The sequence below is a fragment of the Parus major genome, chromosome 4, assembly GCF_001522545.3.
Source record: "Parus major isolate Abel chromosome 4, Parus_major1.1, whole genome shotgun sequence".
In the NCBI taxonomy this organism is placed as follows: domain Eukaryota; kingdom Metazoa; phylum Chordata; class Aves; order Passeriformes; family Paridae; genus Parus; species Parus major.
This window is the reverse complement of record NC_031771.1, coordinates 61090318-61117190: the sequence shown is the minus strand read 5'-3', so window position 1 is coordinate 61117190 and position 26873 is coordinate 61090318. Positions and strand designations below refer to the sequence as shown.

At 44.9% G+C, this 26873-nt stretch overlaps 1 protein-coding gene and 1 long non-coding RNA gene across 7 annotated transcripts in view; one reads left to right on the top strand and one right to left on the bottom strand.

Annotated features, from left to right (window-relative positions):
* FGFR3 (fibroblast growth factor receptor 3) overlaps positions 1 to 9885 on the top strand; it is a 51780-nt gene extending 41895 nt beyond the window's left edge. For 2 of the 6 annotated variants that reach the window (XM_015625525.3, XM_015625529.3), the window contains exons 9-18: positions 1832 to 2019; positions 2882 to 3027; positions 3119 to 3240; positions 4424 to 4534; positions 4692 to 4882; positions 5561 to 5683; positions 7291 to 7361; positions 8754 to 8891; positions 9357 to 9462; positions 9541 to 9885. In XM_015625525.3, coding sequence (XP_015481011.1) covers positions 1832 to 2019; positions 2882 to 3027; positions 3119 to 3240; positions 4424 to 4534; positions 4692 to 4882; positions 5561 to 5683; positions 7291 to 7361; positions 8754 to 8891; positions 9357 to 9462; positions 9541 to 9705 — 1361 coding nt within the window. In that variant the 3' untranslated portion in view covers positions 9706 to 9885. Of the gene's footprint in view, positions 1 to 1831; positions 2026 to 2878; positions 3028 to 3118; positions 3241 to 4423; positions 4535 to 4691; positions 4883 to 5560; positions 5684 to 7290; positions 7362 to 8753; positions 8892 to 9356; positions 9463 to 9540 lie in introns of all 6 variants that reach the window. The other 4 variants (XM_015625523.3, XM_015625528.3, XM_015625522.3 and 1 more) reach the window with 2 other exon arrangements.
* Positions 9886 to 10540: 655 nt separating this feature from the next.
* LOC117244256 lies at positions 10541 to 25319 on the bottom strand. The gene is made up of 4 exons (XR_004496993.1): positions 25136 to 25319; positions 15370 to 15443; positions 14101 to 14199; positions 10541 to 13633 (listed from the first exon to the last, which is right to left on the bottom strand). It is a non-coding gene; the product is annotated as an uncharacterized LOC117244256 (long non-coding RNA).
* Positions 25320 to 26873: the final 1554 nt, after the last annotated feature.

Sequence of the window (26873 nt, the reverse complement as noted above, 5' to 3'; positions counted from 1 at the left end):
CTGTTCTGCAAAAGGGAGAATGAGTCTGAATGCCCCTTCACCTGCTGAATCTGCCTCTGACTGCAGGGCAGGCTTGAGCATGGTCCAGGGAAGTACCAGCAATATTCATACTGAATTTCCTATCTGCTGTGCCTCACAGACAGTGCAGAAGCAAGCTCAAGTATATTCAATACACCCTTACTGAAAAGGTACCCAAAATCCTAAAGAGGCCACTTTGATTCACCCAGTCATAGACCACATTTGGGTCCATCTCACAGCACATTCATCCTAGGATGTGTTTAGGAACCAGAAACTTTGGCATTTCTAATCTTGACTTCATCTGTGTGGGTGATTTTTATGTAATCACTTTCACTGGGGCTTAAGGTCTCCTCTATGCCCAACCCTGCTGCTGGTGGGATCTGCTGATCTTTCCTGTTTATTTGCCAGCTCTGTAATAGCTGATCTGATCCTGTTTCTGACATCCACTGGATGAGAAAACACTTCTTTTGGTTAGAAGACTAATGTCTCTTATTTTCAGAATGTCACTATATTGTCTCCTCCAACTCAAACTCTGCTTTTTACAGTTTATGAATTCACACCTCTTATTTAAGCAAAAAAGAAGCAGGAGAAAACCAACCAAAAATCAAGATGTAGAACTTTATTTTGAAGTCAGATGCAGTGAAGGACAGCTGTCTGTGCAGCAGCAGGCCCCCACAGGGTGGGGTACAGCTCATCTGGGGAACCTCAGCTTGTAATGCCCTGTCCATGCCACAGGAGGAGAGAGACAGGGAGCAGAGGACAAGGCAGCAGTGCTGCAGCACCAGAGTACCAGGAGATCTGGTACTCTGGAACTCCTGTCTTGTGGGAGAAGATGCCCATTTGGCAGGATCAGGCCCTTCACAGCTGGCACACAGGCTGGAGCAGCCCCCAATGTCACTGACAGCCCTTTCTCCACGTCCTCCTGGGCACTGCCACCAAATACTTGAAGGAGAGCCTGCTGCTGCCAGGGAAAGGCTCCTGCTGCTTGCTGAAGGGACTGCTCAGCAATGGACATGATCCATTACTGAGCTAACCACACCAGCATGACTTCATTATAAAGCTTCCCACTGCTGACTGTCCCTCTGATGCCAGCACACCTTTGGGGGACAGAAAATCAGTCCCACCATGGCTCTTTCCTCTGGTCTACATGTGTGTCCTGAAAGGAGCAAGAGGGAAAATACAGCACACCTTTGCTGGTCTCTAAGACAGTTTTGCAAACAGGTAGCCACTGCTGATGGGCTCATGCCATCACCCTCCTGGCTATCCCACCTCTCTGGGACAGACCTTCTGGCCTCTTCCCAGCAGAACTAAGTTTTCATTAAATAATTAAGCAGATTTTTCTCATGAGACTTTTTCCTGGTGCAATGCCTTTTGCTGGATGCTGTTCAAGCCCCTTGATCCATCAGGGCAGGCACTGGTGGAAATGTTTGCTGGAGAGTCTGAATCAGCAAAGTGCAACAAACCCCAGTCCTGCACATCCAAGGCATCCAGCCATGCTGTGTGGATGTGGACAGAGCAAGGTCTGGGTCAGAGGGACAGCACAGATGTGTGAAGATGCCTACAGCCTAGAGCAGTGGTTTTCAATCTGTGGGCTCTTTAAAAACACAAAGTAAAATTACTCCAAAAAGGGCAAACTGAACTAATGTTTTAGCTACAGCTGCAGGTGGAAAACCACTGGCCTGGGAGAGTCCCCTCACTGAAGTCACTGACATAGTTGAACAAGCCCTGCCCAGATTCTCTGTGCTGTGTGTGTGTAGCTGTGTGTGGGCAGCTGCCTGCCCTGTCCTGACTGCCATCTCTTGTCACCCTGCAGCTGAGGAGCTCATGGAGGTGGATGATTCAGGCTCAGTGTACACTGGCATTCTCAGTTATGGCACTGGCTTTTTCCTCCTTCTCCTGGTGCTGGTCTTGGTGATTGTCTGGAGGATGAAAATGCCAAACAAAAAAGCCATGAACACTCCTACTGTTCAGAAAGTCTCCAAATTCCCACTGAAGAGACAGGTAACAGAAAGTAGATACAAGATTCCTATTCCCCCCTATGCTATCCCTTTATTTTTCTTTTTTTTTTTTTTTTCCCCCCTCCTTTTTGAAATTCTCTCTCTAGGTGAGAAGCTCCACCAGAAAAACATTGCCCAAGAGGGACATAATTTGGCTTCAGCCTATAAGTGTAACCCCCTTTTATTTATTTTTATGCCAGTGGAGCTTTGGCAGGGGTGGCAGCTGACACTGACTCTGGCTCATGAGCCCATTGCTGTTGGCCTTGCTCCAGAGGTTCTGGCAGTGCAGCTGTGAGTGCCACAGAGAGCACATCTGGCAAGGGAAGTCCAGTCCAGGTGCTCTGGAGGAGCAGGGATTTGGGGAGAAAAAGTGCTGGTTCCTGCTTTCACAGATGTCCCTGGTAAACCCAAAGCTGTTCCTTGGAGGTGGCAGAAGGGCCTCTGTGCAGTTAGAGATGTTCTGCTGCATCAAATTGCAGAGGGGCAGGAGCAAAAGACACTCCACAGTGAGGGGCACAGATTTCAAGCTTCGGCTGCAAGCTCACAGTGGGCATTGACAGTGCCAGGATGAGAGAAGTCACTTCACAGCCTGTGTGGGCTGTGGAGATGGAACAGAATAACTGAATGGATTATACTTCCTGATGCTGGGGGGCACTGGCTGACCTGTCCCTCCTTTCCACCTGCTAAACACTTGACCACGAGTGCCTAAACGAGTGAATTTCTGCAAGGGTGGGGGCATTTCCCAGCTAGAAGTTCCCAGCAATCTGTCCATGGGCAAAGAGAGCTCAAACCTCCTCAGTGATCCATCTTGGGCACTGCCTGGAGATACAGTTGGCAATAACACTTCATTTGCTCTACCCAAGCAGGTGTCGCTGGAGTCCAACTCTTCCATGAATTCCAACACGCCCCTGGTCCGCATCACGCGCCTCTCCTCCAGCGATGGGCCAATGCTGGCCAACGTCTCCGAGCTGGAGCTGCCTCCAGATCCCAAGTGGGAATTGACTCGTTCTCGGTCAGTCAAAGCCAGGGTTGGGATCTCTGTACCTGCTGGGAGTGTCTCCACGCCAGGACCTCCTAACATTCCTGTTTGTTCCTCCCTCCAGCCTGACCTTGGGGAAGCCGCTTGGCGAGGGGTGTTTTGGCCAAGTGGTGATGGCAGAAGCAATTGGGATTGACAAGGACAAGCCAAACAAGGCCATCACAGTTGCTGTCAAGATGTTAAAAGGTATGGGGAGTCCACAGAGGACAGAACAGCATATTGTGCTGGGATTTCCTCTCTTTGCCTTTCTTTTAAGTCTTTTATACAAACCAGATACAATAGAAGAAAGCAGGAACAGCCTTGCCTCCCCTTTACCCACGTAGCCTGGGGGTGAGGGCTGTCCTTGGAGAGCAGGCAAAAGTGCAAATCCCATCAGGAAGAGGGACTGGGAATTAACCCAGTTCTCTGCCAAGCATCCCTGACAAAAAGGGGAACCCCCTTCACTTCTAGCCAGCTCCATGAATCAGCCCACTCTTTATTCTTCCGCTAACCAGCACTGCCTGTTCTACCAAAAACTTGTGCAGCAGCCTCAATGGAATTTGCAGAATTTCAGTTGATAAACTCCTTCTTGAGGATCTTTTTGATTGAAGAAACTTGGTCCCAGACACCTGAGAAGTTAAAGGGAGACAGAAACTGGAATTGAGTTGGTTCCTCTAGATAAGTCTCCATTTCCTGCCCCCAGACACAGTAACCACAGACAGCTGAGGAATTCACCTGGAGCACGCAGGGCAGTGAGCAGCCTGGGCTTGACATGGGGAGACACTGTAAAAAAATAATATTTCTTACCAGGAACAGTTTTGGTTAATTTACATTTCCTCTAGTCTTTTTTGAAGCCAATTTTGGAAGTAGGAACATCTCCATCTTTCCAAACCAAAGCATTCCTCTGGGGAGGTTTTCCCCAATTTTTCTAGTTTTGCAGATAGGTTTTTCTATTTTTGCAGAGAAATTGCAACTTCTCATCAAAAAAATACATTCCCTCCCAGCCCTGACCTTCCACCATCATTAACTCTTAGCCCCTAGAGATGAGGGACAGAAACTATCAGAAAAGCAGGTACCAGATACCAAAATGTGAATTTTTGTACTTTAATGCTTGTGAGGATGAAACAGAAGATGAAAGGCATTATTGATTTCCATATGAACATTTACCTTCACTTACTTGTTCCTCTTTTTTTGTTGCCATGGCAGTAGATTTTGTTTTTATTTTGATTCTTCTTCCCAAAGTAGAATAAAGCCAAACACAGTTATATTCTGAGTATTGTTTACCCATCAAAGCCCCACATGGCTGTACAGCAGTTGTAACTACACCCCTAAGCATTTACTTGCTTCCTGACATTTTTTTTTTTTTGCTTTCCTCCTCTACTTTTTCCAGATGATGCTACAGACAAAGACCTTTCTGACCTGGTCTCTGAGATGGAAATGATGAAAATGATCGGGAAGCACAAAAACATTATTAACCTCCTCGGTGCCTGCACACAGGACGGTACGTAGCTGAGCGGCCCGGTACTAACAGGGTCATGGCAGGCTCAGGTTTGACTGTCCCTTCTTTGTAATTACTCACTGGGAGCCCAGAATGGCCCAGATGAGATTTGGGTGGTCAGTTCTTCCTCTGCTGGATGCTGATGTGCTCTTCCTCGCAGGACCGCTCTATGTGTTGGTGGAATACGCGTCAAAGGGGAACTTGCGGGAATACCTCAGGGCACGCCGCCCACCTGGCATGGACTATTCCTTTGACACCTGCAAGCTGCCCGAGGAGCAGCTGACGTTTAAGGACCTGGTTTCCTGCGCCTACCAGGTGGCACGGGGCATGGAGTACTTGGCATCTCAGAAAGTGAGTTGAGAAACCTCATTCCATAGAAGCCTCGGTCAAAGCCATGTGTTCAAAGGCTCTGTGTGTGGGACAGCCCCAGGCAAAACATTGCAGGCTTCTCCCTTTAGAGGCCAAGCTTTGCTGGATGAAGTATCTCGGGGTTTTGAAGCTGAGGGCTTCATCCATATGCAAGGTCTCCATATGCTGGCTGCATTCCTGAGCCGTACAGCTGTCACCTGCAGGACCACTAGCACCCACAAAATGCCCATAAAAGGACAAGCCCACAGACCATTCTGTGAGTCTGTATTTTGGATGTATTAGGGATACCTTAATTTGAAGATCTTTTTCCCCTGTAACATTTCCCTGAGCTCCTCTTCCTGCGGGAAGCAGCAGAGAAAAGCAGCTGCACATCCCAGTAAGTGCCCACAGAGGAGGGGAGTTGGCTTTCTCATCTGTGCAGCCCATGTGGAGAGAAAGGCGCGTGCGTGGCCGTGTGGGCCCCGAGGCGTTGCTAAGAGGTGGTTCCCAGTGAGCAGGCACGGTGGGGCGGTGACACGCAGAGCCAGGAGCTGAGCAGTGCCCACAGCTTTATGAGCCTGGGAGTCAATGAAACTGCAGCTCATAAACCACATGGTGCTGTTGGTTCCAGGCGCGAGCAGCTAACGAGCCCTTATTTATTGGCTTGCTCACCTTTCACAGTGCATTCATCGCGACTTGGCAGCCAGGAACGTGTTAGTCACTGAAGATAATGTGATGAAAATAGCTGATTTTGGCCTCGCCAGAGACGTTCACAACATTGACTATTACAAGAAAACCACCAATGTAAGTACAGAGCTGCCAAGCACATGCAGTTCTCCTCCTGGCAGGGAACTCGGTCATCCCTGCAGCAAGAGGCCTTTGTCCCACATCTCCCTTTCTAGAGGGGTTTAGGAGGAAGAAATCTGACAGGGACTTCACCTGGTGAAGGGGTAGATGAGCTGGTCCCAGGAGTCTGTCCACCATCTGTTTTTTTCTTGACAGATCCTGGTCCTGCTAGCAGCTGGTTGTGAGGTCTCAGCTCTGGTCCAGGGTGCTTTAGACTAAGAGAAACTGAGGTTTCTCCCAAGCAGGAGAGGAGGCTCCAGTCTGCTCCACTATATATGCTCCTGTGCATTAAGGTCCCAAGGAGCCAAATCCTGTCTCACCAGAGCCCTTGACAGAGGAATGTCACTACTTTTATACCTGGATCTACCTGTCTTTCATGCATTTCTCTCTTTATTGTATCTGAGCTCCTTGACGCCATTGCCAAGAGTGAGAAAATGGTCCCAGACAAGGGCTGAGGCCTGGAGTTGTTAATATTTTCTGTAGAGATGAATTTACAAATGAAGGGCTGAGAGAAGAAGCTCTGTGTCTTGGTTCAGAGCTTGCAGCAGATGTTGAGCCCTGAGGAAAAGCCCTAACTAGGACAGAGTGTGGAGATGGCAGCAGAAGATTGAGGGCAGTGCAGAACCTGTGCATCTTGGGATTGTAAGGGGTTTAAATGTCCAAGCAGTCCTCTGAAGCCCACCATGTCCATACTGATCCACTTCAGTCACATATCAGAAATCTTTCTTAGTTGCCAGGATTTCTTAATCATAAGTTAATAACAATTCTTGGGAATTTTAATCATATCAGTTGGATTTTTCCTGTTAGAGCTGTGTGGGACAACTGAGAGCATAATCCCATTTATATATCCTGCCTGTGTCCCATCTCTGGTTGTCTCCCTCAGAGAGACAGGGGGCGAGAAGAGGACAGAGTTCTCCCATATCCAAATTATGGCTCAAACACAAAATAGTACTTTCTCCAGGGGCCAAACAAAGCCCCAGAGAATTATGATTCATCTAGTCTTTCTCATCTTGTATTTCTCATCTTGTATTTCTCACATGACAGCCTGTGTTTATGATCCTGATGTAGGATGGGATCAGACCTCCTCCTTTAGCTTCCAGCAGGATCAGGATTTGTTTCTTAGAGGGCCTGACCCTTGCCTTCACTCTTTGGAAGTTTCCCTTCAAGTTGAGCCTAAACTGGGTTAGGACTTGGAGTCAACTGTACTTTCCAAAGAGGTGGAAAGTGCTGTCCCATGCTCTGCCACAGAGTTCACTGCATCTATGAGCCTTGGATGCTGTTCCCATGCAAAGATTTAGATGCACTGATACATTAAACCTGCCTTGGCAGTGAGGTACAGTCCTCTACAGACAGCATTTACTGCAAAGATTGTCAGTGAAGATCCAGGGATCAAATGCTCTAATCTGTTTATATGTGGCCACTGCTGCTTTGCCCAGTGACCGGGAAGGCAGATGTGGTTGTTAATGAAAATGTTTCAAACTGGATTAGAAAAGAAGATTCAGATGGTGCCGTTGTGGCTGGGGGAATATGCTGATGGGATGTTCCCATTGTCTTCCTAATTACAGGGTCGGCTGCCTGTGAAATGGATGGCTCCAGAAGCCTTGTTTGACCGGGTCTATACTCACCAGAGCGATGTGTAAGCAAACCCACACTTTAAAAAAATAATAATACAACAGGGAAATCAACACCTATAGTATCTTACAGACAAAAGCACTGCTGTGGCTGGGGCTCATTCCCTGCTGCTGTGCCTGGGGATGCAAAGTGCAGGAATTGATTCCAAGCTGCATCTTCACACACGTGGTTTTATTTTGCTGTTATCTGGTTGCTTTCATCTGAGGATCTCTAGGGAGCTGCTGAAAAATTACTGGAAAGCAGGCAGGTATTTATTGTCCGCTTTATAGATGAGGTGATTCATCCAGCAATTGAAAAATATTGTGCTAAAAAAAAACCTCATAAAAAAAAAAAAATTATCCTTGGTGCTTTGCCCCAGTCAGTTACATTTCAGTTCAATGAGCTACAGATACTCTTGTCTGCTGTTAGAATTGATCAAAGAATATTCAGCAAATATAGTCTCAGATTAATTTTGCCATTTCATTTATTTTCTTCGTTTTTCCTAATCTTATCTGTTTTAGTGCCTCTGCACAATAAACAAACAGCAGAGCACTCCTTACATGTAAATCAGTAACACCTCTGAATTTTGCAAGGGTTGAAGCAGCTCCACATGCTTTTTATTGTAATATTTGATCAATAATGGCATTTTTATAGCCAGCCTGCTTTCTCCCCAGAGCTCACTGCTCACAATTGGATAAATGAATCTTTCCTATTTCTGTAGTTTTCAGATATTTTGGCTTTTATTTATCTTAAATCATAGTTTCCATGCTTAGGTAGTGCTGCAGAGGGCATGACAGATAAATCAAAGCTAGAAAATGGGAGAGTGAGTGTGCGTGAAAGTAAAACAGAGACAGATAATCCCTGTTTTTAGAAAGAAAATGAAGAAGGCAGAAGATATTTTTGAAAAAAAGGACTTTTAACCAGAGCACAGCTGCAGGACTGAAGTGTGTAACATTAGTGCTCTGCTGATTTTTGTTGGGGTATTTTTCTCCCGGCTTGGCCAGTGAAATGAGTGTTGTAACAAGCAAGTTTTGGTATCAGCTTGCACAATTAGTGGCCTGTGGTTCCAAGCCTGCAATTCAGTGAAGCCGTGCATGAATAATTTGATTTGTTCCATTCAGTGGAGCTGGTGGAAGACCTAACAAAGAGCTGGCGGTGATAGATGGGCTGTCACCTATCTGATTAAATGCTCATTTCAATTTCAGACTTGGTGCCTGGGATTTCTTTGCTATTGAGTTGGATCAGCAGAGATCTCCAAGTAACTAGTAAAAATGGCCTAGGCAATTAGTCATGCTATTGATGACTTTGTTAGCTATGCATGGCTGCACAGAAATAAAGCCAAGCAAGGGGGATGGGATATGGGGGGTGCTTGGAAAAAAACCTCATTGAATTTTAAAGATCATTCTTTGGTTTCCAGCTGGTCTTTTGGAGTGCTACTATGGGAGATCTTCACTTTGGGAGGGTCTCCATACCCAGGAATTCCTGTTGAGGAACTCTTCAAGCTCTTGAAGGAAGGCCATCGGATGGACAAACCTGCAAACTGCACCCATGATTTGTGAGTGTGTGGTGGGGCCTGACCTAGCTCCACTCCCCATTCCCTCTGAGGCCAAGCACACCCTGCTGGGTTCTTGGGTCCAGGCTGTTGGGACATCCCCACTGGGAAGTTGTGTGGCCATCTCCAGCTAGACTTTCCTCAGCCTATGGCTGCTGAGCGGCACGTAGCACCTCCCCTCGAAGGGCAGGTGGCACTTTTGGGGGTGTAGCTCTGGTGTGTCACCTTCAGGACAGGTCCTCCTCCTGCTCTGAGGGCACGGTCATGTGTCAGATGATCAGTAATGAGGACCGTGGCTCCACAAGTCCCTCCTCTTCCCCCCAGCTGGCCATGGCTGAAGTTGTGTTGGCCATGGCTGAAGTTGTGTTGGCCATGGCTGTTCCTTCAGGCGGTTTGGAGGTGGGTGGGCAGGTGGGTGTGTGTGACCTGGCCCGACCACGTGTGACTGTGCTATGTCCCCACGTGCAGGTACATGATCATGCGGGAGTGCTGGCACGCCGTCCCCTCGCAGCGCCCCACCTTCAAGCAGCTGGTGGAAGACCTGGACAGGGTCCTCACCGTGACGTCCACCGATGTGAGTGTGGAGGGATGGGTGTGGGAGGGGTCCTGGCGTGGGGGACAGCCAGCACTGATGGCTCTGTCACCCTGGCAGGAGTACCTGGACCTCTCGGTGCCCTTCGAGCAGTACTCGCCGGCTGGCCAGGACACCCACAGCACCTGCTCCTCAGGGGACGACTCGGTCTTTGCACATGACCTGCTGCCCGATGAGCCCTGCCTGCCCAAGCACCCGCCCTGCAACGGCGTCATCCGGACGTGAGGACCCCCAGGGCACAGGGACAGACAGACAGATGGACGGACGGGTGGGCAGCGTGCCCATGGAGGCGCGAGTGTGGGGCGCCGAGCCTGAAACCGTAGTGAAGGATCTTCCAGTGGAACTGTGTGATGGTGCCTGGAGATTTGTGTTGTTGACAAGCTGTTCAGGGTTAAAAGCAAAAAATATTAACTTTTTTTTTTTAATTTTTTTTTTTTTTTTTTTTTTTTTTTTTTTTTTTTTTTTTTTTTTTTTTTTTTTTCTTCCTCCCTATTGCTGTATGAAAAGTCAAGAAGCACTGTTCGGCCTGAAGGAACTAATCTCTTGCCAAGATGATCTATCCTAGATGATTNACCGTAGTGAAGGATCTTCCAGTGGAACTGTGTGATGGTGCCTGGAGATTTGTGTTGTTGACAAGCTGTTCAGGGTTAAAAGCAAAAAATATTAAGCCACAGTTTCTAATTTTTTTTTTTTTTTTTTTTTTTTTTTTTTTTTTTTTTTTTTTTTTTAGTATTTTTCTTCCTCCCTATTGCTGTATGAAAAGTCAAGAAGCACTGTTCGGCCTGAAGGAACTAATCTCTTGCCAAGATGATCTATCCTAGATGATTTTTTTTTGTTTTGTTTTGTTTGGTTGTTTTTTTGTTTACTTTTCATTTTGCTAGGGATTTTTCTTTAGTATGCAGAATGTTGAACCTGGGGGGGTGCTCTGACCCCCCAGCCTCCGCGCTTGCGTTCCAAGTGCCAGAGTAACCGTTCTGTGCCTGCATTACGAAGAGAAGAGAAAAAGAAATCTTCCTTAAGGAAAAAAAAAGAAAAAAAAAGAAACACACAGAAAAAAAAAAAAAAGGTGTAAAGAATGTGGAAATTCTTCGCTTATGCAATCTGTACATGAACCTTTTTGGTGGAGCTGAAAAGCCACGTTGCCTGCAGGGATTCATATATTTATAAAAATATCTATATTTTTGTTGTCGTCGTTTTTATAGCTTCATGATCGTACTACCCAGCTACACAGAAGGAATCTGTTTTTGGAAGAAGAGAAGGCAAAGCTAAGTAAAATGCAAATTGTCATGGAGAAATGAAAGTAAAAATAGTAGAAAAAGAGATGGTCAAGTCATCCGAAGCGTCAGCGCCTTGGCCTCGCACGGGGCTGGGAATGATGTGTCTGTGCCAAGGCAGGAGCAGACCCCAGGGATGGGCAGAGACCCTGTGGGGTCCCTGGGGAGCAGAGCATCACCCACCTGAGAGCGGAGGGTGCCCTGAGACCTGGCTCCTGGGTGCCCACGGCATCTCAAGTCACACCCTGATCTTTGAGAACAGCCAGTTGCAGGGGTGGGGAAAGGAATAAATCTCATTTTTGGGGTTTGGCTGTTGTTGCTTGCCAAGGGTGAGTGGAGGGAGCAGCTCCTCTCTCCACACCCCTCAACACCAGAGGTTTGGCTCCATCTACGTGCAGTGACTTGGAGAAAGAAGTTACGGGTACCTGTAGGCAAGAGCCTTTAACTTATATCAAAAAGGTTTATTCCAGAGAATCTGTATATATCTATAAATATATCGTGTATATATATAAATAAATATATTAAAAGAAAAGAATGTATAATACTAATGCAACATAAAGCAGTACTGAGAGAGAGAGTCTCAAAATTACGAGCATTGCAATCTAGGATATACTGATCTGGGCAAAAGAAAAGATGTTTTTGATTGTTTTATATCTTCACAGTTTTGTTTTAAAAATTGTACCTTAACATGTATATTTGTAAAGTTATTTATAGACATTAACATATCTGTTCATTGGTTTAAATAGCATAGCGTTACTGTAAACTTTAAATTTCACCAAACTTAAGGGTGTTTTTTTAACTTATTAAAAATGGAGAAAAAATATATTAATCAAGTTTTTCCTTTGTGTTTATGGGAAATATTGAAAGAATGTATAGATGTACAGTTCCTTTAACAAATTACATTTAATGTTATAAATATATATATGTATTCATTAAAAAAATATTAGTTTATCCTGGATTGCAGTGAGCAAAGGTAAGTTTATTTTTCAATACATCACCAGTGGTTAAAACCAAACAAATAGCAGCAGAGAGATGATTTTTACATATTTCAGAAAAACAGGGCCAAGAATTCTTCCATCAGTTTAACCACTGTGCATTAAGGGGGTGTGGATGTTTATTTTTCTATTTTCAAATGAAGGTATTCTTTGTGGTCGATTTAATAACAAGTATGCAGCAAAGTGAAATGTTGACTTTGGATGGTGCAGGGTAGGTTTTTTCTCTCCCCTTTGCCAGTACTGTTGTATTTTGGGCTTCAGAAATGCCATGTGAGCAGAATAGTGACACTGTTTGCAGAAGAGCTGCTACAGCTGCATATTTCTTTTGCATCTAACACATTGGAAAGTGCCAGTGATGCCTGAGTTTTGGTGTTCAGAATGCTGTGCTGTTTTGTTCCTCAATGCCAGATAGCTGTGTAAAAACACAGGAGGGAACGAAGGAATGTTAGCAGGGATCAAGCTGACAGTGGGGGAGGTTTGGGCTGAGCATTTTTTGTGGGTGGGGTTTTTTTTGTTTGTTTGTTTGTTTTTTGTCCAGAAGACATCTTTATGTACTGCCAGAAAGAGGCAAAGCAAATTGCATCCTAAATTCTTTCTTTTCATTTTTCTCTGGTGCATATTGCATATCAATGTTGCTGAATAACAGGATGACAGCATCTCATTTAAAGATATTTTTTTTTCTTCTTAGAGCCACAGAATCCTTATCCTAAAATAAATAATTTATAGTTTGAGGTTACTTCAGTGGAAGTTTGAGAAGGTAGATTTCTATAGATTTTTGTTTTGTTGGAATAAAAAAAAAAAGAATTTTTTGGTATTTTCTTACAAATGTCTGCTAATTATGTACATTCCAAGTACTCGAAGCAAAGAGTTTTCCTGTACTGAAAAAAGAAAATGTACAAAACTGTGCATGGTTTTAAATGTTACTAGATATTATAAATATATATATAATTTATTGAGTTTTTACAAGATGTATCTGTTGTAGACTTGTTGACTTTAACATTTCTTATTCAATGCTTATATAGTTTTATAGCCTGGACTATTATCTTTAAAAGCTTAAAAAAAATTAAAAGTTCCAATTTTGTTACATTTTATACTGTTGATGTTACAATCCACAGGTTTGCATAGTGTGATTTTTTGCAATGAGCAACTCTGTTCAGTTTATTTTAATACTGTACTTCTGTGCCTGACAGCTGCAGCTGTCAAAGGTGTGAGATGAACACTAAATAAAACTATTCTGCTTTTGTTAACATATGAAACTTACTTCTACCAGAAAAAAAAAAAACCAACAAAACAATAAACAAGTTGATAAATTTTGGGGTTTATTCTCAGTTGTCAGGGTCCTTTGCAAAACCAAGTGTTCCAGGCACACTGACTTGTAGTGCCAGGAAGGTTTAATTTTTATAGTGCTGCTTTTCAAGTCCTGGTCTTCAAGTCCTGCTTTTCAAGTTCGGGGTTTTTTATTTGTAATAAATTTATAGCAATTGTGGTTGAAGGGCAGTATTCTATATTTGTTAGTGGATATATTTATAGCCACACAAGCCATTGTTTGTACAGAGGTGTCAGCACTGGCTTTGGCTTCAGTGGGGCTAAGCAGGGGAACTCAGTAAAGCCTGGTTTTGCTGGTAGCAGATGATGCAGGGGATGTTGTATCTTGGGGAACTCTAGGCCAATCCTACCAGCACTTTCATACAATGCTGATTCCTACAAGTGATCCTGTTGAACAGCATCCCAGACACCTGGATCTTGGCATGCAGGTTTGCCTGCATACATACAGCCTGCCTACAGTAGCAAACCTTTGTGTTTTAAGTAGCTGGGCATGGAATGGCATGCATCCAAGGAGGAGGCAATCTGTGGCACCAGGACTGGCACCAGCACTGTTCCATCCTAGATTTAAAAAAATAAAATTACATGAGGTTCAGGTAATTTCCTTGCCATTGTAAGAAAAGACACTTATTTTAGCACCACTGTGGTGAGAGGAATCCTGCTACCTGAAGTGAGTTGCTTTCATGCTTTGAGGACACGCTTTGGTGGGCAGCCCTGAGCCCTGCCCCAGCAGGAGCAGCATGGGCCAGAGGACAAGCCCTGGCTGTCCAGGGCTGCAGGCAGAGCGTGGCTAAATGGGCTTTTGCTGGCTCCTGAGGAGCTTCATCAGGGCAGGGTGGTGAGAGTGCTGAGTTCTGTTTGCCACCACCAGGAGTGGAAAAGCAGGAGAGGGCCAGGTCCTTCCGCAGTGAGCTGTGGTGTGTAGCACACCTGTGCTTGAAAGCTTTCCCAATAAATGTCTGCTGGGCAAACAGAGCACAGAAATCAAAGTCACAAAGAGGAAAGCCTGTCCTGGTGCAGTGGCTGACCTGCACATGGCGCTGGCTTGGTGTTTGCTTTCCCTCTTGGGTTTCATGATGTCACTCTTCCTCTGCTGGCCTTCACCCGCAGACGTGTTTGCTTGTGGCCTATGGAGGAGAGGGTAATATTTTACTTTAATTGCCCTACAGTGTATCCAGGTCTAAGCCCAGGATGAATATTTGGCTGTAGTGTGTGATGTGCGTTAAGCAATGCACAAAACAACCTCAAGGAAAAATTGTGCATTTACTGGACATGCAGCTCATCTCCCCTTCAGTGGCTGCAGCCTTCCACCCAAACCCAAAATGCCCTTTACACATGAAAGCGTTACTTTTCAAAGCAAAACAAATGTCTTCTTTCCACTGTGGGTGACTGCACAAATAGAGCCTCTCACTGGCCGGCGTGACCTGTTTCATAGCAACATTCAAATAAATTCCTAAAATTGTGATTTATTTCTATTGGTCATGGCTCCATGGTGAGACAGGGAGGATTTGGCAAAAGGAAGAAAAGTCTGAAGTCCTGCAAGCATCAGTAGAAGGCAGCTAGAACCATAACAACAAAGTTTCCTGGAGCTTGGTGCCATTTCAAACTCTCAAAGCAGGTATTTCCTGCTGGTGACTCGTCTGAGCAAGTTCCTCCCTCCCAGGAGCTATATAATCTCCAGAAAAGGGAATATGTGTGGTACTGATATGAAATTGGAGAATAAAGGATGAATGATGGCTCTGCTCAACATAGCAGACATAGCTAACAACAGGAGGGCACAAGGGAACAGCCAGAGGCGATGCCAGGAGCTGAAGAACTTTGATGGGTTTTGTGGCCCAGGACTACGGGCTCACCAGAGACAGGGAAAGGATTTGTCACTCTTGTTTATACCATCTTTTTCCTTCACCTTCTCAGGCATATTAGCTTTCATTTAGTTTCTCTGTTTCATAACCATCTTGTTTTTCACAAACAGCATCTCAGGTGTCAGTAACATGTCAAGCTGAAAAAGCGTTGTGCCCTGCCCCAACAAGATTGTTATCTAAAACCAAGGAAGAAATCATTACAGTGTGCAGTGATGCAATCAGAGCCTCCTGGGGACATTTCTCCCACACACACCACTGGGTGACCACTTCTGATGGTGCCCATCAAAGAACAGCCCCTGTCCCAGACCTTTTTTTCTCTTGGGTGGTGGTGTCAGGCAGGGCAGGGGATGGGAGAGCATGCAAGCAGTAGATATGTGCAAGAGGGATTGGCACAGGAATGATTTTGCAAAAGGCCAGGGTCTGCATCACACTTACCATCCATGGCTTGCTCCAGGTTCCTCACCAGTGCAGGAAAAGTTGGCATTTCCATCAAGGAGGAAGGACCCCACCTGGGAGAAGAGAAGAAATAAGGGACCAAGCCAAGTGCATCTTCCAACACAGTGCTACATTCATATAGGCATTGGGCACAAAATTTAAACAGTAAAAGCAAGAGGAAATGTGGCGCCAGGAGACCATCAGGAACCTCCCCACCTCCAGGGAGGTGCAGTCCTTACACTTTTGGCCATAAAATCAGGCAGCACAAACTGATACTGGGCAGAACAAGATGGATGATCAGCACGTATCTTCTCCAGTGATAACACACCCTGCCTAGCCCTTGTTGCTGGCATTTGGCTAAATGGCACCTCACCTCTGGGGCTGCCTGGCCACTCTCTGCATGCTCACTGAGATGGGGTGGGAGGTGTTACCTCCCACCCAGGTAGGCCCTGGGTCTGGATTCAGCTGACCCTGAGCCAAAGGCAACATGGATGTTGGTGTAATGAGAGATTTCCAGATGTTACAGACTGTACTAAAGAGCAGGCTACAGGCAGGAGTGGTGAAACTTCTGATTCATACCAGCAAAACCTCCTAATAGGAGAGGAGCAGAACCTGAAGTAGGGACAGCAGGAAATCAAGGCTGAGAAAGGCAATATAAAACATAGCACATCCCCTGAGGGCTCTGCCAGACTGGTAGAACTGGGGAAAAAAACCCAAATGAACTATTACAAGTTCTCAGTGAAGCTGCCTCAAGGAGCTAAACGCTTTGGAGAATAACTTGGTGCTCACAGCCTGCACAGACAGGAGCTCCTTGAAGAAATGCTGTCATGCACTCCTGAAAGGTTCCTGCACAGCCAAACCAGCTGCCTGGACAACCAGGATCCAGCCAGCAGCTTGCCACTTTCCCAGGATCCAGCCCTATGTGGTGGCTCAGATCCTGCTCAAACTACCCAAACCCAACATGAGAAATCATGCCTTGTCTTTCCTGGGTAACACAGTTATCTCTTCCCCCAACAATTAGAGTAACAGTCAAGAAATTAATCTTGCTGACCTTCCATCAGACACTTGTCTAGTCTGCTTATCAAGGCAGAAAACACACTTACTGGTTTCAGCCGATTTTTCCACTTTCACATCAGTAATACAGAGGAGGCAGAAAAAGCCAATTTTCTCCCAAACAACAAATGAGCTTGACTTTGCAGAAGTTTTCCAGCAGACCCAGCTATTAAACCTGCTGACAGGTAATCCCTTCATATTCCAGGAGACAGAGATTTATTTTCATCCTTCTGTCCCTCCGGGCAGCGTTTGTCTGTCCCACATCCACACGTGTCCCACAGGGAATGGCAGGCCATGAGGTGGTGGTGCCTGAGGCCATTCTGGAGGAACAAACTAAAAGAGCATTGACAGATGCTCATTGCACATTACAGGGCTCCAGAACAACCACCTTCCTGTCCTGGAGTGATGTATACACATCTTCCACATGGGGAGAACACGCGCTTAAATGCTGACATTACGTGGCTGATGCCCACCGTATCTTCATCCATGCATTTCATTCCTGCCCTCATGCACCTCCATGAGGGCTGAGCAGCAGGACAGGAGCAGCTTTTGAACATGTCAGATTGATTCAGTTTGGCCAGTGGATTCAGAGGAGGTCCAGTGCCAGTCCTAGGGTTTAATATCATATTCTAGGGATGTCTTCTCCCATTTGATGGCAGCTTCTTGCCTTAGCAGCACACCACACACATCCTGGCCCAGCCAAGGGAATCCCAGCAGAGTGATAACTACAGGACCATGGACCTTAAACCCTTAGGGAACGGCTGAGCAGGCAGCTTTCTGTCAGCACAAAGGCACTGTTCAGCTGGTAAAGGCAATATGGAAACCAAAGAAGAACAGACATGGGCACAGGGATGGCAAAAGCTGAGTCATTGTCATAAAAGGAGGGAAGGTTCCAAGCTGTCAGATGGTTTCCTAAGACCTTTCCAGTTACTTATGAGTTCACACACTGGGAATGTGCTGCTGTCAGAAAGGGCCACTCATTTACAGCCTGCATGTGAGAACTGCGAAGTTGTTGTAGTCTGAAAGTCATCTCAGAGCTCTTATTACAGATGTAATGCAAATATCTGGTGATATTCTTTCCTGGACAGACACCATACAGCCAACTCTAACCTACACAAGAGATGAAAGAGGTAAAGTTTAGGCCTTTTTGATCTGGTATTGTAAAATGCTTTTGTGGAAGTGCCCTCATGAGCACATGCATTCCTATGGAATGCTTCTGTCGGAGGTTTATGGTTTACACATGCAAAACCTCTGCAAGTACCTCCCAAAGGCATTTATGGTCAAACTCTGGGAGAACACCTGGACCATCTTGATGAGACCATGCAGAGTCTCCTTCTTCAAAAAGCCATTCCACTCAGAACAACCCTTATTGCTTCAGCCTGGGGTGTATAAACATCCAAATAATAAAAATCATCTGCAAAAAGCCCTTCACAAACTACCCGAGGAAATATTCACATGACAAAAACACATGAAAATCAGATAATACTTTTGCAAGTTTTACCATCTTCCAAATAGCTCAAGAGAGAGGAGAGGATGTGCAATATAGCCTTGATGACCAGGGATTTCCACCTGGCAAAGCAACCACCAAAGTCTGAAACTGCTAAATCTGGCTCCTGGATAGCACAATGGCTATTAGGTTAAAAATAATAATAATAATAATAAAAACAATAATAATTAAAAAGGGGTAGATAAATGCAACACAGTTTGTGAGTCTGATGCTGAACCAGCACCAAGATCCAGACAGGGCTGCTGGCTCCAGGCTGCAAAGGAGGAAGGCAAAGGAGCTCCCAACTCTCCTTGTACAGGCTGAGCAAAGAGGTTTATGATGGATGAGTGGAGTTGGACCTCCTGCAACATAATAATAGCAGAAAATTGGTGTTTCTGCTCAGATCAATGTCCATGCAGAGGGCAGGAGGGTATACCTGCAGCTCTGCCAGCTGGGCATCACTCCTCTTTTCTCCTCAAGTGTTTTTTTCCTGCTATTAACAAATACATTGTAATTAATATATAGTGATATCCATATGCTGGCCAGGTACAATTTCAGCCTAGGAGCAGTTCTGTTGTCAGGTAAAAATTCTGGGGAAATGGATGCTTTTAGTATTGCTTACCAGTTTTACCAATGTTTACCACTAAGACTAATTCTGCCTTAAGCTGGAAAAAGTCTCAGATGGGCTGAAACATTTTGGATGCAGTTCCTTTCACCTCCACCTGTGCCCCCTAATTGTTAATTACTTGTGATGAGATTTTTCATCAAAGAGGTCCCAGAGCATAGGAGATACATGCACACTCTTGTTTTATCCTAAGTAATTATTTATTTGTGATGATCACTTTTTTTCTCTCTTTTAAAAAAAGTTAAAAGGAGTTAAGACACCCGAGCCAGTGAGAGCCTTTGGATACCAAGTTCATTTAATGCAAAACTCCACTATCAATTTTCACTCTTTGAGAATGATTTTAATGACATTTTCAGGAAATGAGTTTGCAAAAGCAAGGCTGTTACTGGATATTCAGAAAACAGAAAGGTAAGTGCTTTATTCATTACAATTACAGAGTGCTGTTGGTATGACTTTTCCAAGGCTTGTACTCAAAAGTTAAATTTAAGAAATTTTTACAAGGTAGAGAAAGGGCAAGAAATTACTGACAAAAGGGGTTGCTCTGAGGTTACAGAATCCAAAATAATTTTGGTTGGCTGACCAACAGCTAGTTCATTTTCCTGAATGCATCACAATCCTCACGTCAGGGGTACAAATTCATATTTGCATTGCCCAGATCAGTGAGTCTTGTGGATTTTATGAACAGAGAAGAATGTACAAACTGTATGAGCCAAGGAGAGTGGGCAGCTCTCCAAAAGGGAAGCACATCCTCATTATTACAGTAAACCTCAAGGAACCCTGTAATGCACCATCATTTCAGGCAAAATTTCCAGCAAAGCCAACAGAGGTTTGCTTGTGTGGGAGAGACTGGAGAAGCAAGGCCTCTGTGCATGTGTGAGCATGTAGAACAGGGCAGAAAAAGTTGTTTATGCAACACTGAAGTTGAGAAATGAAGCAGTCAAGCAATGCAGCATTAGGGGTGAATGCTCAGGTGCAATCTTGCCTCCTGCTATTTAAGTGTTGGTCATCGCAGTATCACTGAGAATGGAAAAGAGCTTTAAGATGATTGGCTCCACCAGTTAGCCCAGTATCACTGTGCCCACCACTAAACCATGTTCCCAAGTGCCACATGCCTTTTAAACACCTCCAGGGAGGTTTTGCATCTTGCTGTGACTCCTTGCAATAACCAAGACCCGTGAAATATGCTGTGGCTGGGGTTGTTCAGTGACAAGTCAACCTGTGATTATCCTGCAAAGGGAAACAAAAAATAAAAAAAAAGGCAAAAGGCAAAACTTTAATTTGAGACTTCATTCTTCGCTTAGGAGTTGGCTGTGTTGTGGTTCTGATCTGGGATGATCCTCACAGCTGACTCATATCAAGGCAACAGCCCCTTTCTAAAAGCACAGAATCACCTGAAAATGTTCCTGCAGTTACTCCCTTGCAAAGTCCACATCATCCCTCAGGATTCAGCTGCACAAGACAGACAGGACAAGCACAGTTGTCCCATGGCTTATAACACAGCTTTCTTATCCCCCTGAGAAATGAGAATCTGTGCCTACAAAGGGACAAGCTTCAACACCTCTTTGCCTTTCAAAATTTCCAGCTTATTTTGCATATAATTCCTAATGATCAAATCTAATTCTGATCTGTGTTTATTTTTCTTTCCTCAGTATCTGAGTGATATGTTTGGCTCAGAAAATGGATTTAACTATCATTTCAAGCAACTGCTAATTACAGTGACTGAAACTTGACACTTAATTCCAGCCTCAAAGGTGTGAATGGTTCACATTAAATATCTGATGAGGTGCAACATCTCAATTTAGTCCAGCTAAACATTTGCCAAATTTCTGTGCAGAATGCACGCATGAGCAAGATACAAACAAGACAGAGGAAATCAGATATCTCCAAGCTCTCAGTAACACTCCAGAAGCACAGCTCACACCATTCTTCTTGGGTACCTTGAAGTTCAGGCACCAATGCTGCAGATTTGGGGTGGGGCATGTAATATGCAGAGAGTGAGAATTTCAGCAGAAAATAAATTATTATCAGAGAATCAAAGAAACATATAGGTTAATTGTTAAGTTCTCTGTTTTCACATCTTACAGGTGCTTGAAAAGAAAGACTTTGGCAAATTTAATGGAGTATTTAGTAGGGCAATGCAAGCTCAAGGAAGAGGGTGAGTTGGCAGCACCCAGGAACACAGATGTAGGCAGGGTCCAGTGACAAGTGGAGGCACTGGAGGGGCTTTTCCTTTCTCTGAGTAATCTTTTAGGATGATGCCAAAGGTGTCAAACTTGAAAGATGAGTTTCTACAGCTAATTACCATAGTTTACAGACACTTAGGCTAAGGCACATATTTTCAGAAAGGGCTAAGAGATTCAATATTTTGCAAATTAAAGCAATAGTTTTGTTAACTATCTGATCACATTGTAGCAGTACCCCTATGAACTGGGGCATGGGGACCGTGCTGGCATGGAGTGGAGGATTCAATTCTGGGCTTCTGGACCTTGCTTGGGTGAGGTGAAAGAGATATTTCATAATTTTTTTGTCATTTACTTACAAAAATAAAGTAATTACAAGCCAAAAAAGTGGCATTTTACTTTTTCCAAGTAATATGGATTTAGATGGCCCATCTTCAAATGCTCAGGTTTGAAACTTCTTACAGGCATTCTTCTGCCTGACATAAAACCTCACATTAGTTAACTTGCTTCAGAAAGTCAAACACTGTCAATTGAAGGTGGCTGTGAGCCTGACACAGATTATCCCAGTAATCCCACATCCAACCATCCCAATAATCTCTGTCAGCAGGAAACGCCCAGACGCAGCATTTCAAGGGTTCAGTCACATCCCAGCAGTCATTTTTCCTGCAGTCCTGCTGCATCTGTGGCTCTTACACTGGAGCACATCTAAAGCATCCAGCTGCCCTGGAGCCAGGGCTTTACCTCTGCTCATTTACCATAAAACCCTGTTGTTCTGTGGGAACATCTGCTCATTTCTGCTCCACCCAAACACCCCACACATTCTTCAGAAATTTTTCTTTCTACAAGTCTGGCTGCTTTTTGCCAGCAGCAATGTACATGCTTGAAAAAAGTATTTAACAGGAGGGAAAGCACGTTCCACATAAATTATTCTCATTGCAGGATGAAGAGGAGCAAACTAACACTGTTGTACTTTGGGAAACAGTTTGCCAAAGGAAAGGAGTTTAACTCTGTTAAGGTGAAATACCATTCCCTCTCCATAATATGCTTCCAAGAGCATTTATTGTAATTAACCCAGGTCAATACTGGACTGTGTAGATGTAGAGCACCCTGGGAACTGCATCTTCCTGTGTGAATCCATGCTCGGGGAGACCCCAGGGAATTTCTAGCTGGGCTTTCACCTTGGCTTTTGTGAAATGGGCTGTCTGGCCAACTAGGACAGTTCTCCCTGGTGGTGATCCATCCCTGACACCAGAATGAATTTCCATGGAAGACAAGGAGTCCTGCTTCAATGGACATGGCACAAGACATTGCTGTGCCAGACAAATGCAGGGTATGGGGTTTACAGCAATTTTCCATGCTAACAGACCCACACATTCACAGTTCCAGCTCAAACTTTTAATTCTGATTACTTTTCACTTTAAGTCAACAGTTGGACACCTTTTTTTTTAATTTTCATTGTTTAATTTGGAGAATACTTTCCAAGAGATGTTGCCAGCTTTTCTTTCCATCACCTAAACACCATGTAGAGTCACAACTCCAGTACCTAAGGTCTCAAAGAAAGGACCCAAAGGTGAGTTATCGATTCTGCCCTTCACTCACATTTAACATAATGTAAAAGTATTTTTTAAGACAATCTTCAGACATGAAAATGTCTGTATTTTTTCCAGAACTAGATAATGGTTCAGTTCTGAATCTACTTCTACCTCTTTCCTTCTCTCTGACAATGATGTTGTTTTAAGTAGAACAGTTTTTTAGATTTGTGGTTATGACTGGCTACTAAGACCTGTGTGAGAGGTGCTATTTCAGTCACACTTAATCTTCAGCCATATGAAAGTGAGCAATATTTCGTCTTTTATTGCTTAAACTTCTCTTTAGTGACCCTGTGCTCTTGCATAGGAACAAGCTGCCCAGTGAAGTGGTGCAGCCACCATTCCTGCAGGTATTTAAATACCTGGAGGTATTTAAAAGATGTGCAGATGTGGCCCTTAGGGATGTGGTTTGGTGGTGGCATTAGGTCTGCATTAATGGTTGGACCTGATGACCTTAAATATCTTTTACAATCTAAATGATTCTATGATTGGATGGTTGATCTTCATTCTGAAATTGGAGATCCTGTGTGCTCTTCTCATTGGGCTGCAAACAACAGTCTCTGAGCAGACATGGGCAAAAAGCCTTTCCTGGGCTTCTTGGTTTTAGTCTCACTATTTTATTTAAGTACTATTTTGTTTAAGCATATGGCACTCAACCCCTCACCTCTAAATGGCTGCTGTGGCACAGGCTGAGATCAAAACTGTGCACAAAAGAAAGGAAATGAACACAAGTTCTCCAGAAGTCAGCTCTGACCTCCACACCCCTCTACTGAAATCTCCACAAACCCTTTTACTTAGTCCTTTGCAGAGTTACCCACCTGGTCCAAGAGTTAAGATAAAGGGGTCATTTCTTGAGCCACCTTCAGCTGGTTACTCAAGAGCTGCCTCTGGTGGGAAGCTCAGTGTCAGGGAGGTTTGGTGGACAGAGTTTCTGCAACACCTACTAAAACTGCAGCTGTGTACTTCTTCCCTTCACTCCTGCAGCTTCAGAAAACCCAGCTTGATTTAATCTCTCATAATTGCACACTGTGTTTTTATTTAAATTTGCCTCCAGTCTCCTACCAACTAGTGCACCCAGGCATAAGCAATGGCGGTACCTCAGATCTTGCTGGACTGCCTCACTCACAGTTTCATCATCTTCAGCTCCTAAAATGCTCCAGGTCTTTGCCTGAAGCTGAGTGAATGTGTTCCTCCCTCAGACTCCAGATTGTTCCATGAAAGGTCCTTTGTGATCACAAGGCCTGGAAGAGCTCTGTGTGCAGGGAAGGCCTGCAATCACTCCCAGAGCCACGCACCTTACCAGCCTCACTTCCCTGAGACTCTCTGAAGTGGTTCCCACAGGAAGTGATGTGCTGACTTTGGCTTGCAGGAGAAAGTTAAGAGTGAACAACTGTTAGAGTTGTTTGAATCCAGTTCAAGCTCCATCTCTGTCATGCTTAAAATTCTTAATATCTCTGTAACATTAAATGGGCAGTTACACATGGATCTCTCTGGCCTCCCCTGTACCAGTAATCCAAAATCCCAGAATAGTTTTGATTGGAAGAGACCTTAAAGATCATCTAGTTCCAAACCCCTCTGCCATGGCCAGAGATGCCACTCATGAGATCAGGTTGTCCACAGCCTGCCCAACCTGACTGTGAACACTTCCAGGGATGGGCAGCCACAACTTCTCCACCCTGGGGAATGCTAATATTTCAGCCATGAACTGGGTTGACCAAGTGATAATTGCTCCCATTCTCCAGATGAAGTTGTGGCCCTTGTGCATGTCTTGGCCTCAGAGTTTGGTAAAACAATTTTGAAAATCCACTTTCCTGGCTCAAGATAGATTTACTAAATTCCTTAGAAGTGTATGCATTGCACAGAGTCAGGCCAGCAAAAACCAGCAATGAAAGGGCAAGAGCACTCTTCTCAGCTCCTTATTTTGTGCCTACAATGGATTTCACCATCTTCCCAATGCCTGTATCCCACCTGCCCTGATGCTGGAAAAGAAATTGAGGGAGCAGTAAGTTTTCCTCCAAGTTCCCCCATCTTTCCAACCAACAGTGCTGTTGAGGTAAATGGGCCAATGCTCTCCTCTCTAACAAACATCTCTGTAGAAGCAGCTGCTAGTTACAACCACATTGAGCACAGACACCAGCTAGAGATGACTCATTTATGTACTCTTCAGCTTGTCTGGAACTACAGATTATGTCTACAGTGGAAAAGTTCAACTTGGAAAAGTTCATCTTAGCAAATATGTTCGTTAGCATGATTAGATCAACACCACCACAATATTCAATTTTACTTTGCCTCTGGCAGCAGCAAGGACAGCTGGGCAAAGCAGTGTTTAACATGGTGCTAGTAAAGGCATGTCAGATAATATCGTTTCCAACACAAGGCAGTCTCCCACAGACAAGCCATAGCAAAGGAACAGTTTTGGTGGCCACTGAGTAAATGAAAATCTTTCTGAGGTTATAAATGTGTGGGCCAAGCCAACACATACCTCAGCAGGAGCCTCTGACAGCAGGGACAGTTCTTTGCAATGGTACCAGTATCAGCAGGAGTTCTGCACAGTCCCAGGAAAATTCCACAGAACTGAGCACTCCAGACTGTCCTGGGAATTTCTGGAGGCTGTTTTCCAGAAAAAGCAGCAATGCACACACCCTACAAAGGGCTTATTGGACACCAAAGCAGGCTGTGCCTATGTGAGTGCCACAACTGTGCCCATAGGCACAACTCTCCTCCCTGTGTACTTCCCCAGCCCTGGGGACAACTGTGTGCACCCCAGTCCCCACCAAACTGCTTTCCCAAAGCTGATGTTGTAAAGTTGCAAATGCTGTCTCATGTTACTCACTTGAAAAGCACACGCTCCCCCTCCCGTGGTTACAGACACTCTACCTGTGCAAACAGGTAATAGATGAGGTGCAAATGATGCAGCTGAATATACTACACACTCAGGAATAGTTGCTTGGTCAGAAGGAGCTAACAAACCTTGCTGTGCCTGTAAGACATTTCCTCAATCTGCTCTTTATTCCCTCCACACACCCAGTGAAAAGCACCTGTTAGGTCTAAATTACACACACCCACCCTGTAACCCACCTGGAAGATGTAAAAGCTACAAGAGTGCTTTATTACAGCTAAGAAATGATTCTTCAGCCACAGCAGCAGTCAGCAGAGGCCAGTCAGCACAGCAGCATCAGAGCACCACTGGAGAACCAATCTGTGGGCATCAAATCCATTTAGGCTTCACTTGGTGAGCTACAGACTCAGTCAATACACAGACCACCACCAAAGTCTCTGAAGACTCCTGTCATCATCTGAACTACACAAGTTCACCTGTCATGCATCAGGATAAAGACATTACTGGCTCCTTACCCATCTGTAATCCAGTCCACGTGCTGGCAGAGGGAATTGTCCTGCACTGACTCTGCCCCACCAGAGGATTCCCCAGCCCATGGAAACTCTTTCCTTTAGCAGCTTAGCCAGTTTTTCTGGTTTGCTTTGCATTGACATAGTGGTATGGAGCAGCTGGTGTGGCTCCTCTGGCTGACTGACTCTTACTCAGCTGCCTAGGAAAACTCTACAGTGGAAGCAAACATGGAAGTCAAAAGATCAGATTCAGAAAGATTTGCCCTGGCTTCAGAAAAGCCAGAGAGATGGTGTTGCAAAGAACTTGAGTCAACAGCCTGAAAAGTCCATGTGGCAGAAGTTACCTTTTCCTCACAGTCAGCAGAAATTTCTAGCCAGCATCTCAACTTTTGCTTTATCTGCCAGCCCAGGTGCTTTCATGGATGTCCTAAGCAGATCTGTGCACTGCAAAGCTATGCCTGGATCAGTGCTTTTCCTCACCTTAGCTTCAAAGGTGGTAATTGAAACACAGGCAAAATTTAAAAAAGTACTCTAAAAAGGTCAGCAGCAGAGTAGAGACAGAAGCTCAGCTGATCATCACTTCAGGACCCCCACCTGATATCCATTTGTCCTCCACAGGTGAGTGCCTGAGAACACTGTCTAAATACCTACACATGGTATTCAGTCTATGGACCCAAAAAAAGAAAAGAGTTCTCTCCACTCTTTCTGCCTGTAAACATAAGCAAACCCTGCATTCCTTGCTATTAAGAGACATGAGCTGGTGAGTTGCTGCATGGATACAGCCCCTGCAGGCAATCATCTCCCTTTGCTCTCTAAGATTAACTCTTGTTTACACCTGCAAATCTTTCCCCCCTGACACGTACCAAATGTTACCAACAGGTCTTCAGAGTTCTCAGGAGACCAGAGATCCCAGCCTGCAATGCTAGAAGGCAAAGCAAATTTAACCCATGATCTTTGAAATCTTGGGGGGGGGGGGGGGTCACAAAACCCCTTATCCCATCTCCCACCTCCTAGCCACACACAGACTATTCCATGATCCTGCTCAATGCACTTGACCAGCAGAAGACTAATCTACCTCTGAAAGAGCCTGCTGGGCTAGCAGTGAACAGCTCAGAGAGAGGGCTGGCAAGCCCCAAATCGCAGGAAGGGACAGGAGGCCACATTGCCTGGAGCAGAGTGGGGAGGAAGGAGACAGGTAAGCTGGATATTTGTCCTAAATGAGC